A 15,380-nucleotide genomic window follows, 5' to 3' on the forward strand; every position below is an offset into this window, starting at 1 on the left:
TTTTGTCCCCCCAATCATTTTCATCTTAAAAGTTACATATGCTGCCGGGAATGTAAATTGACACAGTCACACTGGAAAACAGTTCGGCACTTCCTAGGAAAGTTGTAGGTGCTGGGGCGCCTGGGTGGCGCAGTCGGTTGGGCGTCCGACTTCAGCCAGGTCACGATCTCGCGGTCCGGTAGTTCGAGCCCCGCGTCAGGCTCTGGGCTGATGGCTCGGAGCCTGGAGCCTGTTTCTGATTCTGTGTCTCCCTCTCTCTCTGCCCCTCCCCCGTTCATGCTCTGTCTCTCTCTGTCCCAAAAATAAAATAAAAACGTTGAAAAAAAAATTAAAAAAAAAAAAAAGTTGTAGGTGAGCATATGCTGTGATCCAGCTCCCCCCCCCCCTCCACCGCTGCACGTCTCAGCCGTACCAGGGACAGGGACGTTGTTAAAATGCAGATTCTGAGGGGCGCCTGGGTGGCTCAGTCGGTTAGGCGACCAACTTCGGTTCAGGTCATGATTCCACAGTTCGTGAGTTCGAGCCCCATGTCAGGCTCTGTGCTGACGGCTCGGAGCCCAGAGCCTGCTTCGGATTCTGTGTCTCCCTCTCTCTCTGCCCCTCCCCTGCTCACACTCTGTGTCTCTCTGTCTCTCAATAATAAATAAACGTTAATTTTTTTTTAATAAATAAAAATAAAATGCAGATTCTGATTCCGTGCGTCCCTAACTTTAACATGGATACAGATCACCGGGAGACCTTGTTAAGAAGCAGATTCTGACCTCAGTGCTCCTCAAACCATAAGGTACAGAAGAATCGCCTGGGGATCTTGTTAAATGCAGATTCTGGGCGTAGAGCAATTTACACCCAAGAATCAGGAGATCTGTGCAAGAGTGTCGATAGCTACATTGCTCATAATTACCAAATTGGAAACCGCCCATTGGCGGCGAAGGTGTAAAATGTCGTATATTCAAGTGTGGACTCCAGCTGCCTGCCTCACCACAGCGCATCTCACACACTTCAAGAAGCACTTGAAGGAATATTACTCATGCAGCTCAAAAGGCGGCAAAACTAAGCATCATTATTTAGGTGACAAAACTGTTGTTCTTGTTTTTCATCGAAGTATGGTTGATGTACAGTGACAACACTATTTTTAAATCATAATTACCCAAAATTAGAACTAGTGAAAGAAGGTGGCAGAAGGCAGGAGACGCTAACGGACAGGAGCATGTGAAGCATTTCTTTGAGGGGCACCTGGGCAGCTCAATCAGTTAAGCTCCAACTCCTGGTTTCAGCTCAGGTCATGATCTCAGGTTCGTGGGTTCAAGCCCCGCATCAGGCTCTGTGCTGATGGTACAGAGCCTGCTTGGGATTCTGTCTCCCTCTCTCTCTGTCCTTCCCCTGCTTGCTCACTCTCTCTCTCTCTCTCAAAAATAAATAAGTAAACATTAAAAAAAATTTTTTTAAAAGCACTATCTTTGGTACTAAGACCTTAAGTTGTCAGTGGTTACAAGGATGTTTGTTTCATTCCATAAGCTGCACATTTGCATCTTATGCACTCTTGTAGGTGTGCCAAATTTTATGATTTAAAATGTTGTATGGGCGCCTGGGTGGCGCAGTCGGTTAAGCGTCCGACTTCAGCCAGGTCACGATCTCGCGGTCCGTGAGTTCGAGCCCCGCGTCAGGCTCTGGGCTGATGGCTCGGAGCCTGGAGCCTGTTTCCGATGCTGTGTCTCCCTCTCTCTCTGCCCCTCCCCCGTTCATGCTCTGTCTCTCTCTGTCCCAAAAATAAATTTAAAAAAAACGTTGAAAAAAAAATAAAATGTTGTAACTTACGAGATTGCCAAAAAGTATATATCAAGATGTCATTCAGACAACTGATGTCCTGTCCCCATGGATGATGCATGTTCCCAGTTCCCTGGTCTCTGCATTCGTGTGTGTGTGTGTGTGTGTGTGTGTGTGTGTGTGTGAAATTTAATAGAGAGATGCTGTTATATATGTATGTTTTTACATATATACATACATACACACACACAATAGCATAACTTACTACTTTTCTGTCCTTTGAATATTTCACTTAACATATCTTGATAATATTCTGTATCAGCACACAGAGAAATACGTTATTGTCTATTATGGTCATATAAAATGTATCGCATTGTATGACAACCATCGCTTGGGGCGCCTGAGTGGCTCAGTTGGTTAAGCGGCTGGTTAAGCTCTTGATTTCAGCTCAGGTCATGATCTCACAAGATCAAGTCCTGTATCAGTCTCTGTGCTGACAGCACAGAGCCTGCTTGGGATCCTCACTGTCCCTCTCTCTCTGCCCCTCACTAATTCGTATTCTCATTCTCTCTCTCTCTCAAAATAAATAAACATTTTTTAAAAAAGAACCATCAGTTAGTTAAGTATTTTAGTTATTACTTTTTAACTATCAAGCAGGATGGGAATACAGTCCCTATTTTTTTTAAGTTTATTTATTTATTTTAAGAGAGAGAGAGGGATGCCTGGGTGACTCAGTCGGTTGGTTGGGCATCCAACTTCAGCTCAGTTCATGATCTCGTGGTCTGTGAGTTCAAGCCCCATGTTGGACTCTTTGCTGACAGCTAGGAGCCTGCTTTGGATCCTGGGTCTCCTTCTCTCCCTGCCCCTCCCCCGCTCATGTTCTGTCTCTCTCTCTCTCTCTCTCTCTCTCAAAAATAAATAAACGTTAATTTTTTTTTTTTTTTTTTTTTTAAAGAGAGAGAGCAGGGGAGGGGCAGAGAGGGGGGAGATGATTACTTCCATTTGTTGCCTGGTATTCCGTAGTATGGTTAAACCTTAGTTTAACCTAACCAGTCCCCTGTTGCTGGGCATTATTAGGTGGTTTCTCAATGGTTTGTGGGTTTTTGGTTTTGGGGGGGTTGTTTTGTTTTGTTGTGCTACGATATTAGTGTTGCCACAAACATCCTTGCTCCCTTGTGCACATGTGCAGACGTTTCTCTGGAGAACAGATGGAAGCAGAATTGACAGATCACTGGCAGGGCACGTTTAAAAAAGTACTGTAGGGGCGCCTGGGGGGCTCAGTCAGTGAAGCGTCCGACTTCGGCTCAGGTCACGATCTCGCGGTCCGTGAGTTCGAGCCCCGCGTCGGGCTCTGGGCTGACGGCTCGGAGCCTGCTTCGGATTCTGTGTCTCCCTCCCTCTCTGCCCCTCCCCCGTTCACGCTCTGTCTCTCTCTGTCTCAAAAATAAATAAACGTTTAAAAAAAAATTTTTTTTTTAAAGTACTGCTAAATTGCCCTCTGCAGCACCTATGAACATTCATAGGTGCTCCCACCACCAACGCGTTGGAAGACCAAATTCCCTGCACTCTTGCTAAGGGTAGATGTTACCAGCATTCTTAATTTTCACTGATCTGATGCGGAGGGGGGCGGGGGGCTGTGTGTGGAATTGATGGTTATTTAATATTCATTCCCTTATAATTAGCGAGGCAGTGAGGCTGTATAACTCTTAGAGGTTTGTTGCCCAGAATCTGCTTTTAACAAGATCACCAGGTCATTCTTCTGCACATTAAGGTCTGAGCAATCACAATCCACTCCTTAACAAGGTCCCCAGGTGATCTGTATTCATGTTACATTTTTGAGACACGCTGGAGTCAGAATCTGCATTTAACAAGGTCCCCAGGTGATTCTCCTGAACAGTAAGTCTGAGAAGTGCAGCGTGGGGGAGAAAAAGCACATGCTCACCTTTGCTAATAACGTGTGTGGGTTTAATCTTTTCTGTTAAGAGAGGATATAAAACAGTATTTCGATTTATTTTAACTTGCATTTCTTTGCTCATAAGTGAGCTGGGACTTTGTTTTTCCAACTTGTTACAGGCCATATATTTTTCTTTCTGGCGACCAGCTAGCCACGGGTGCTTCTTGCTTTGCTTCAAACATACCAAAGCTGATTTTCTTACCTTTGCTATGGATTCTTCTCCCAGAAATGCTCTCTCTCTGCTTCTTCCCATGGCTGCCTATTAGATCAGGTGTTAGCTCGTAGGTCTCTTCTAGCCAGACTCAGCTACCCTCCCCTGCATCACCCACTCTGGGTCACACCACCCCATGTCATCTTGATTGTGGTCCCCATTGTTATCCGAAGTGACCTTTTGCCCTCATTCATTCATTCATTCATTCGTCCTCTCGCTGCCCGCGGGATCTTGTTTGTCTTGCGTGTGGCTCTGTACCCAACACCTGGAACGGAGCCACGCAACAGCGAGAAGTCAAAAAATGATCAGTTGAACAAATAAATTCTTGGCAGATGAAGAAGTCAGACTTGCTCGTGTCTGCCTTTACTTCCTGTTTGGGAACCATTTGTACCTGGAAAACATTTACCCGTTCTTTCATTCCTGTATCCATAGTGGAAAAAAGGTAAGGGACAGGACAGCACTGAGGTGAGCAATGACTTTTTCTCTTAAAAAAGAAAGCAGTTACTTGCGCCAAATTCAATGAGTAACGTTGAACTCCTCGTTTAATATACCTCTACTGAAGGTGTTATGAAAGCAGGGAAAATCTGCAGCTCCTGAGGGTTCCGTAAAGTCAACACAGTCTCGTTTGCTTCCCATTTATTTCCGTGGAAAACAGCGTCTGCGCCTCGTTAATTGGAACCACCAATTCTGGGTGAGTGTGAGCTCTTACTATACATGATAACTAGTACTGGTAAACTAATACTCGTACTCCGTTATAGTGATTGTTAACTCTTACCCCCTTGGCACCAGACGTTGTTCTCTGTACTTTGCATACGGAAACCCATTCGTCCTCACGACTGCCCTAGTCATATGAGCATTGCCATTTTGCTGATGAGAAAATGGGAGCATAGGGGCGCCTGGGTGGCGCAGTCGGTTAAGCGTCCGACTTCAGCCAGGTCACGATCTCGCGGTCCGGGAGTTCGAGCCCCGCGTCAGGCTCTGGGCTGATGGCTCAGAGCCTGGAGCCTGTTTCCGATTCTGTGTCTCCCTCTCTCTCTGCCCCTCCCCCGTTCATGCTCTGTCTCTCTCTGTCCCAAAAATAAATAAACGTTGAAAAAAAAAAAAAAAAAGAAAATGGGAGCACAGAACAGCTTTCCCAAGGTCACACGGTAACAGAGCCAGGATTTCAACTCAAGCTGGCTCTAGTCCATGTGTTACTACATTGTACTGCCTCTCAATCTTTATGATGCTCCGTAAAGAGATGTAGAGGGACAAGGAGAATCTTTTGTAGAACTCAGTGGGCACCGTTTAGCTCTTGGCAAAAGCCTTAAGTGATCAAAATTACAGATATGTTCCATTTTCCCTTTAAAAAGTGGCAAGGGTTGAAAATTTGACTTTCTCTGGAAGGGAAACACCCTGTGGAGGAAGTATTTTGAAACGCATGTTCGACCGTAGTTTCTTTGTTCTGTGACTTTGTTGCCGAAGGACGATGAAAAGGTGTCGCCCGGAAAAAAACCTCATTCTGCGTGTTTAAACTTAGCGATAGAATTTTCTAATCTGTTTAAACATTGTCCAAGCACAGTGGCTTGACATCCATCTGTTAAAGACGTAGTGATGTGCCCTCTTTAGTTTAATTTGCAAAAGCCTCGGGTTTGATTATCAGGGAAGATGAAAATTTATGAGCTGGATGTCAAGAAAATAGTCAATTTGTATGACTGGTGAATGGAATTGGAGGACAAGTGTGATTTATCATAGCCATTGAGTGATACCCTGCTTTTACGTAGATCTCTAATCTAGGAGTTACATTTTTTGTTTTGTTTTTTTACATTTATTTATTTTTGAGAGAGAGAGTAGAGGACAGTGTGAGTGGAGGAAGGGCAGAGAGAGAAGGAGACATAGAATCCCAAGCAGGCTCCAGGCTCTGAACGGTCAGCAAAGAGTCTGATGCGGAGCTCGAACCCAGAAACCGTGTCATCATAACCTGAGCCAAAGTCTCATGACCTGAGTGAACATGCTTAACCAACTGAGCCACCCAGGAACCCCTCAATTTTTTTTTAATGTTTATTTATTTTTGATAGAGTCAGAGAGACAGAGACAGAGCGCTAGCCAGGGAGGGGCAGAGAGGGAGAGAGACACAGAATCTGAAGCAGGCTCCAGGCTCTGAGCTGTCAGCACAAAGCCCAACACCAGGCTCGAACCCACAAACCGTGAGATCATGACCTGAGCCAAGACGCTTAACTGACTGAGCCACCCAGGCACCTCAGTTTTGGGGGTTTTTTTGTGTGTTTTTTTTGTTTTGGGTTTTTTTTTTTTTTTTTTTTTTTTTTTAGTAGGCTCTATACCCATCGTGGGGCTTGAACTCACCCCCTGGAGACCAAGATTTGAGTGGTCTACGAACTAAGCCAGCCAGGCGTGCCTCCATTTTTCTTTCAATTTTTCATTTAGACCCTTCAAGTCAAGCCATTAAAACCATACATGGTAATAAACTTAATTTACACAGTAACTTTGAATAGATGTGTTTAAAAAATCATAAAACGGTGCCTTCAAAAAAATGAAACAAATTTTATCAGCTGCTGTCATTACTTTTGTGAAAAACAATAATTTTGCCTTTGTTTTTTTTGTGTTGGAAACAATGCATGCAGGGAAAATGCAAATCAAGACCACAGTGAAATATCATTGTATATTCACATGTCTGATAATACCGAGTATAGGAAAGGATGTGGCTCCGCAGTATCTCTCTCTCCCTTTGCTGGCAAAAATGTAATCTGGTGCCAGGACTTTAGCATAATCTCTTAAAGGGTCACCTGCAATCCAAAAATGTGTGCATTCACTTAAACTCTGACACTTTTTTTTAATGTTTATTTATTTTTGAGACAGAGCATGAGCAGGGAAGGGGCAGAGAGAGAGGGAGACACAATCTGAAGCAGGCTCCAGGCTCTGAGCTGTCAGCACACAGCCCGACACGGGGCTCGAACTCACAAACTGTGAGATCATGACCTGAGCCGAAGCCGGATGCTTAACCGACTGAGCCACCCAGGCGCCCCTTTAAAAAAAAATTTTTTTTAATGTTCATTCATTTTTGAGAGACACAGAGACAGCATGTGAATAGGTGAAGGGCAGAGAGAGAGGGAGACACAGAATCCGAAGCAGGCTCCAGGCTCCGAGCTGTCAGCACAGAGCCCGACGCAGGGCTCGAACTCATGAGCTGTGAGATCATGCCCTGAGCCGAAGCCGGACGCTTAACCGACTGAGCCACCCAGGTGCCCCAAACTCTGACACTTTTTTAGAAGCGTCACAGATGATGCCCACACGCTTCAGAAAGACTGGGAAACAACCCAAGTGCCCACCACCAGGAGGGCAGATGAATAAACTGTGCTATTTTCACAGCAATGTGGATGCTTTTAGCAATATAATATGGGGGATTCCTAGAAAATTACATACGCTTTTTTAGTTCTTGAAAAAAACTAAAATTGTGGGGCGCCTGGGTGGCTCAGTCGGTTGAGCGACCGACTTTGGCTCAGGTCATGATCTCACAGTTTGTGGGTTCGAGCCCCGTGTCGGGCTCTGTGCTGACAGCTCCGAGCCTGGAGCCTGCTTCAGATTCTGTGACTCCCCTTCTCTCTACCCCTCCCCTGCCTACACTCTGTGTCTGTCTCTCAATAATAAATAAATGTCAAAAAAAATTTTTTTTAATTAAAATTGTGTCTTTTAAGATTACATGCACGTGCAAAAGAACTTACTGAAAAGAAAGCAAAGGAATGAAGTGTATGGGGTTTAGGTTGACAGCCGTGAAATTGGAGAAGGGGGCCATAGGAGAGACTCTACCTAACACCGATGCTCCCAGCTTTGGGCTCCCTAGTATCTCTTATACCCTAATAAGCCAGGGACCAAACAAGCCACCATTCAAGCCAGCAATGAGCAGTAATGACCAGGTGTCACGTACCAAGGATTAATCCAATCCTGGGCACCTGAGCTGATGAAATGCCATATAAATATCAAATACAAGCACATACACACCGCAGGCAGTATAAACGGGGTACCGGCGATCTCCCATCCTTCTGGCTGGGGGCACTTCTCCAGAGGCAACACCACTGTCCCCAGTTTATCCAGTATCCTCTTGAGACATTCCACCAGACACAATAAAAGTTAAGCACATGATAGGTTTTCAAATGGCTTTATGTGTATGTGTAACTACACGCACATCCCAAAGAAAAGTTTAAAGGTCGGGGGCACCAGGGTGGCTCAGTCGGTTGGGCATCCGACTGGGACTCAGGTCATGATCTCGCAGTTTGTGGGTTCAAGCCCCCGCCTCAGGCTCTGTGCTGGCAGCTCGGAGGCTGGAGCCTGCTTCGGATTCTGTGTGTCTCTCTCTCTCTGCCCCTCCCCTGCTCATGCTGTCTCTCTCTGTCTCAAAAATAAACGTAAACATTAAAGAAAGAAAGAAAAGTTTAAAGGTTAAAAAAAATTGGCTCTATAACTTAATCCCGGGGCACCTGGCTGGCTCAGTCCGTAGAGCACCTGAGTCTTGATCTCTGGGGGTTGAGTTCAAGCCCCACGTTGGGGGTAGGGATTGCTTTTTTTTTTTAAGTCATAAATAAGTAATTCAACCTTGAGTGACCTCAGCTGGCATTACACAACCATCCCTAAAGTCAATTCAGAACTTGAAAATCAGCGGGACGTTGGAGAACAGCTCAGTTTTTGAGAAAAGTAAAAATGCTCATCCCGCAGGCCCTACCCCACGATTTGCCAACGGCAACCCCAAGGAGACGAGTTACAGGCGGCTGCCGAACCCCACGGGGCCCGCCCTAGCCACAAAGTAAACTTGCACCATCCTTGCTGTTAGAAACGCAGATTCTTAGGCCCCCGTCCCCACGGATTCAGAGCCGAGCCCGGGTCCTTCCTAACGAGGGACCTCTCGTGATTCGCAGGTTTGGGCAAGCTTAGGGTACAGCCCCGCCTTGAGCAACTCCCCAGTTTGTAGAAAGTAAACACCTGAGCGGTGTAGGTGGCTCTCTTGCTCCCCGTGTTAACCTGATGCAAGGACGGGTCCCCCTCGGGTCTCATCAAGGTCCCAGCCAGTCTGAGCTTGAACGCCAATTAGCTCAACACCTCCCCTCCCCAGACCACGCCTCGGTCACCTGCTAGGCAGGCCCACTCCCCTGCTGGCCCCGAGGCTTCTCGCGTGTGGTCCTAGACCTGGGGCGCCAGAGTCACCGGACGAGGGACGGGGTTTGGGGGCGCCGTATAGAAATACAGATTACCGGGCTCCGCCGCCTGAAGCCAAACTTTCCGAAATCTGCATTTTTAATGAGCTCCTCCATAAAGTGGTTCATCTGCCGTTGGAGACTCTCTGGCCTCATTTAAATTTCAAATGCGAATCTGCTGGAGGTCGTGCTTCTCAGCCTTGGCTGCACGGCAGAATAACCTGGGGAGCTTAAGAAAAAAATATATATATGTACACTAATGCCCAGGCTTCAGCCCAGACCAATTAAGTCAGAATCTAAGAGCAGGGCCTGTGCAGCCGCAGCGGCAGTGGTACCACCTGGGAGCTCGTTAGAAATACCGAAGCTCAGGCCCCACCCCAGACCCACTGAGTCAGAATCTGCATTTTAACGAGATCCCCAGTGATTCGTGCGCGCAGGAAAGTTGGAGGAGAGCTGTGCTTCTGAAATTTTAATGGGCAAGCGAATCACCTGGGGATCTCGTTAAAATGCAGACACGGTCTCTGCAACTTTAATGTGCATGCGAATCACCTGGGGAGCTTGTTAAAATGCAGATTCTGATTCGGCGGGTCTGGGGTGGAGCCCGAGAGTCTGCATTTCTAACGAGCTCTCGGGTGGTGTGGGCTGCAGCGGCGCGGCCCGCGCTTCCCCGGGACCCCCCGAGGCCTTGGCGCCGGGCCAATCAGCCGTCAGGGTTCTTGATAAATCGCCCTGCTCGGCCGAGGCGCAAAATTGCCGGGACATGCGCGCTCCGGTCGCGGGGTTGGGGGGAAATTTCCGAACTCCGGGAAGCGGTCGTGGGAGAGGCGGGCCACTGGCGTGCGCGGCGCCGGGGGCCGCGATCCGCTCGCCATGTCGCGGCGCAAACAGGCCAAGCCCCAGCACCTGAACTCGGAGGAGCCGCAGCCCGCGCGCCCGGGGGTGGCCGACGCTGCCCCCGAGGGGGTGGGGCTGTCGGGTGAGTAGCGCTGCGGGCGCCCCGGCGGGCGGTTGTTCGGACGGTCCCGGGACCCGCGTGGGTGCGAGGCCTCGGGCGGGGAAGGGCGGCTGAGGCCCCCGCGTCCAGCGCGGCGGCTCAGCCCTCGGCGCCCCTGCCGTGCGCCTTTGTAAATTACACCTCCTTGTGAATTCTCTCTCCCGGGGCGAACCACGCCGCGCCCCCCGAGCGCTAGCGAATCGCGAATCTTCTCTCTAAGGCGCTGGGTGGGCGCCCCGAGACCCTGTCCGAGGCCGTCTTCGGGGTGCGCCGGCGCCCGGGTCCTGGACCTGCTTCTTTGGCGCTGGTCCGGGCCGGGGCGCCTGGAAGGTGAGCCTTCTGAGTGCGGCGTCCCGAGCCCAGGGGGATTTCCGAAAGACGACTGAGTTTCCGCAGCACCCCGGAGCTAGGGCCCGGGGTGGGGGACGGGACACAGCAACGAACGAGCAAAACTCCCGCTCTTGCTCGAGTTTAGGGCCGAGTGGGGTCGGGAAAGATGGGACTCGAGATAGAGCGGTGAGGCGTAAGGTGCGTTAGGGGTGAGCGCCGGCTGCAAACCTGAAGCCGGGGAGGAGGTATTTCACATGGTCCGGGGAGGGCCTCCCCGAGGTGGGCATCGTCAAAGGGTGCGGGGGAGAGGCTTGGAGGTGGCTGGGGGAAGAGGAACCAGGTAGGAGGAACGGCCAGTGGGGGGCGCGGGGGGAGTCATCGAGGTTGCAGCCTGGGGTGGGGGAGGGGGGCGGGTCCAGTAAGGACTTCACCTTTTACTCTAAGCGAGGCTCTGGAGGGAGGGGTGTGTTGAGCAAAGCAGCGCCACGGTAGGACTTAGCGGGCCGAGCCAGCTGCAGAGTGGGTGGAGGGGCTCGGAGCGAAGCTACGAGGCCCCCCGACTACCCTAAGCCCTCAGGGCGTTATGGTCCGTGGAGCCTCGGTTTGTGGAGAGCTTTGCTAACTCGCTAAATTCCTGCGTCCGCCCTTGGGCACCGCCCCCATTGGAATCTTTGGGGTGAGGCGGGGCTGGGGAATCTGCATTTCTAAGGCGCTTCCGTTCTGATCATCTCGGCCTCGGATTAAGGTAATGTAAATTCTCACTCGATCGCCTCTCCCTGCCCTTCTCCCGCAGTTCGTTGAGAATCTCTCCTTAGTCCCAAATGAACTTTCTTCTCTCCCTCTCTCTCCATTTTCTCGGCCCAGGAAGGGAGCAAGGGACCTCGGGTCAGACGTCCAGCAGTGCAGATCGTTCTGGTGTGGGCTTTGAGAACCACTATCCAAGGAGGTGGAGGAGGGGAGAAACTTAAGGAAACTACTCCTCAAATGATAGTATCTAAAACTGAAGTTTGGCTGGATGGTATTCCCATTAACCTAAAACTTCCTAACTACCTTTGTGCCCAAGGACTGTGATGGACCCAGGTTGCCACTGGTGGGGGGAGCAGGCCCCCTGCTGATCTTCTAAAAGAGGAACTGGGGGGTGTTGAATCTTTTTGGGGAAGCCATTATCAAAGAGCATAACCCGAGTGACCCCTGGCTGTTGGTCAGTGCCATGGGCCTCTCTTCTCGAGTATAGTGTAGAGACCCCCTCTGTTTAGAAGGCTTGTGGTGGTCTGTACCGTGCAGTATTTGGGGTGCCCCTGTGGGAGCAGGGCATAATCAGAACTAAACACTAGCTACCGCTGCAGAGACAAAAAAAAAACCTTCCCGACTGATGCGGTTTTTCCCCTGCATCTTAGGTCTGTCGAGCCGAACAAAAGGCCCGCCTCCTTTTTGAGGTTCGTGGAGGTCTTACTTTGCTTTAAGGTTAACTGGCAAATGGGTTTGCAACTCAGATAGGCTTTGGAAGAACAAAAATGCAGCAGGTCACCTGGTAGACTTCAGTGGTGACCAGTTTAAAAAAACAAAACTAGAAGAAAGCCCTGAGGGTAACCTTCTAAAAGGGCCGGCAGGTTTTCCTAGGGTTAAAGGGCAAACTGCTAAACGGGGTCCTGTCAAACGTGGCCCACCCCCACTTTGAGATGAGAAGGGACTCTGTCCCAGCTGCACGGTGCTCAGGAGAATGTGGGCTTCGAGCTTTCACTGGCTTCCTGGATGTTTAAAAGAGAAGGAAGTCCCTTCGGGGGGGCCCTTCCATGCCACTCCACATTTCACCTGGATGCCCCTTTCTACCATTTTTTTTGTTTTGTTACCACTTTCACCCTTCAGTCTCTTCAGCCTGTTTCCACACCTTCGTGGCACGACGTGGCTCCCTCCCGTGGAGAATCGTGGCTCACGTGCCTACACGTCAATAAAAACCGTAATGATGATTTAATGACTTCTGTAACAGGTCCTTTTATACATACTAAGACTTAACCTTCACCTAAACCTACGAAATCAGAGCTGTGATCCCCATTTTAGATACGGAAATTGAGGAACAGGGAAGCGGAGCAACTTCTCAGGGGCCCCAAGGCTAATAAATGATAGAACCGAAATTTGAAACTTCGCAGCTGGCTTCGCGGTCAGTTCCCGAAACCACGGCGCCTTACGCTCTCTCCTGTAGATTTCACTTTTCAATCTTCCTTGGTATCTGTGGGATTAAAAACCCTCCAGAATTTGACTATTGTCTTCAATATGCATTGCTAGAGTGCAAGGTTTGGGGTTTGCTTCCAGGGCACATAGTGATGGGTTTCAGATCCGGCAGCTGTGGGTTCTGATCAGTTGGAAGACTTCTAGCCCCCTGGGCTTCAGCATCTCCTCTGAGCCAGCCCCTCAGAGCTTGCAAAAGTGTGGTTGCCAGGGGTGCCTGGGTGGCTCAGCCTGTTAAGCATCCAACTCTTGACTGAAGCTCAGGCCATGATCTCCATTTGTGAGTCCCAGCTCTACAGAGCCCTGGCTCTGTGCTGACAGTGTGGAGCCACCTTCTGATTAGGTCTGTCTCTCTGCCCCTCCCATGCATGGGCGTGTGTGTCCTTTCTCAAAAGTAAACATTTAGGGGCACCTGGGTGGCTCGGTCGGTTAAGCGTCCAACTTCGGCTCAGGTCATGATCTCACAGTCCGTGAGTTCGAGCCCCACGTCGGGCTCTGTGCTGACCGCTCAGAGCCTAGAGCCTGCTTCAGATTCTGTGTCTCCCTTTCTCTCTGACCCTCCCCCATTCGTGCTCTGTCTCTCTCTGTCTCAAAAATAAACATTAAAAAAATTTAAACTGGTTGGCAGATCAACATCAGCTGGGAACTTGTTAGATAATGAAAAATCACCAGCTCTACTCCAGATCCACTGAATCAGGAACTCTAAAGATGAAGCCCAAACCTGTGCCTTAATAAGCCCTCCAGGTAATCCTGGAGCACTTAAGAAGCGTTGCCTTGGCATTGGGCTCCTATTTGTGCACAGGAATCACCTGGGGATCTTGTTAAGGGGCAGATTGATTCTGTTGGTCTGGGACCTGAGGTTCTGCTTCTCTAACAAGCTTCCAAGTTACGCTGATAACTAGAAGCTCTGGGACCACCCTTCAGGTAGCAAAAGGGCTTAGAGTATATGCCGTAATCACTGGGGCCTGTTTTAAAAGTATGGGTTCCGGGATGCCAGGGTGGTGGTTGGTGGATTATCCAGCTCTTGATTTTGGCTCAAGTCCTGATCTCATGCTTTGTCTTGGGAGACCGTGCCTGGTGTCAGGCTCTGTGCTGATAGCGTGGAGCCTACTTGGGGTTCTCGCTCCCCGCCCCTCCGCCGCCCTCACTTGATCTTTCTCTCCTCCTCTCTCAAACTTATTTTTTTTGTTTCCTGGGATCTGCCCTTAACCCCAACCCCTAGTTATCTGCGATGAGCACTGGGAAGGTACATTTAAAACCTACAACTCCTTGGGGCACCTGAGTGGCTCAGTCGGTTAAGCGTCCAGCTTTGGCTCAGGTCATGATCTCCTGGTTCATGAGTTTGAGCCCCACATCGGCCACTGTGCTGACAGCTTAGAGCCTGGAGCCTGCTTTGAATTCTGTGGCTCCCTCTCTCTCTCTTCCTCCCCTGCTCATGCTCTTTCTCTGCTTCAAAAATAAATAAAAACATTAGAACCTTCAACTCCTGGGACGACTGAGTGACTCAGTCCATTAAGCAACAGATCCTTGATGTAGGCTCAGGTTATGATCTCCTAGTTTGTGGAATTGACCCCTGCATCAGGGTCTGTGCTGACAGCACGGAGCCTGCTTGGGATCCCCCCACCCCCCACCCCATCTCTCTGCCCCAACCCTGGCTCATGTTCTTTCAAAATGTTTTAAAAATAAATAAAACCCATAATGCAGGTGATCCTGATACAGGTGTGGGGGCTCTCCTGTACATCGTAGGATGGTTTCAACATCCCTGGCCTGTACTCCCTAGATGCCACTATCCCCTATGTGTGTGCACATCTGACAGTCAGATGTCCCCAAGCATTGCCAGATGTCCGCTGGGGGCAAAATGACCCTCCGTCGAGAGCCACAGGATTAGGTCACTTGTTCACATCCTGTTAAGGGGCTCTGAGCACCACACTAGTCAGATGTGACCTCTGCAGGCCTTTATTCCTGAATAGTGTTTACATGGCACCAGCTGGGTCGCATACTGAGAACTTACATTGTGCATTTCTTAACCTTACAACGCCGACAGGTCAATGATCCCTTCTTCAGGGGTAAACTGAGGCTCAGAAAGGTTAAGTTTCAGTTAGCAAGTTGCTGAGCAAGCCCTATACTGGAGTTGATGTCCTTCCCAGTGTGCTCAACAGCCTCTCCTGGTAAGAGGTTCGCCTTGACAAATCTCTCCCGGAGAATGGAATCCTCCTTGTATACCAGGAGCAAAAAAAGTCCCAGTTCTTGGCCTCTAATTCCTACAGGAGTCAAGGCATATATACTTTAAGACTGCAGACCTTGACAGCTTTTGTTTTCCCTTGGGTTTAAATCTATTTGGAGAGAAATCACTTTACCTTTTAGGAATACTTGGTCCTTGTGACAAATTCTTAAACCTCCCCATTAGCTTAAACCACGTGAAACCATGGGACCATTTTGGCCCACAAAAAAATGTCCGTTTTGCATGATCCTGCCATCCTGGCAAAAGGATACCGTGAACTTTGACGTACCTGGTGCTGGGCTTCAAAGACGACAGCGTGGCCAGTCTGGTTTCCTCTGTCCCACTATTCCCCTGCCCTGGATTACTTTGAAAATGAATCTGATACCTAGGCCTTGTAAGTATCTGTCCCTAAAGGATGAGAATGCTCTCAAAACTGATTGCATCTTCGCAATCTGAAGGGATTTTTTTTTTTTTTTTCTTATCGAGCTTTGAGTGTT

General features: G+C 49.2%; 1 protein-coding gene across 4 annotated transcripts in view; it reads left to right on the forward strand.

The window, feature by feature from the left end:
* ZFP64 (ZFP64 zinc finger protein) overlaps nucleotides 1–15,380 on the forward strand; it is a 90,311-nt gene that overhangs the window by 59,228 nt on the left and 15,703 nt on the right. The window contains exon 1 of one of the 4 annotated variants that reach the window (XM_043553657.1): nucleotides 9,946–10,088. The exons of the other annotated variants lie outside the window; for them this stretch is intronic. Within the exon in view, the coding sequence (XP_043409592.1) occupies nucleotides 9,983–10,088 (106 nt within the window). The 5' untranslated portion in view covers nucleotides 9,946–9,982. Of the gene's footprint in view, nucleotides 1–9,945; nucleotides 10,089–15,380 lie in introns of those variants that run through there. 4 annotated transcript variants of the gene reach the window in all.

Source organism: Prionailurus bengalensis, chromosome A3 (genome assembly GCF_016509475.1).
Source record: "Prionailurus bengalensis isolate Pbe53 chromosome A3, Fcat_Pben_1.1_paternal_pri, whole genome shotgun sequence".
NCBI classification, from domain to species: Eukaryota; Metazoa; Chordata; class Mammalia; order Carnivora; family Felidae; genus Prionailurus; species Prionailurus bengalensis.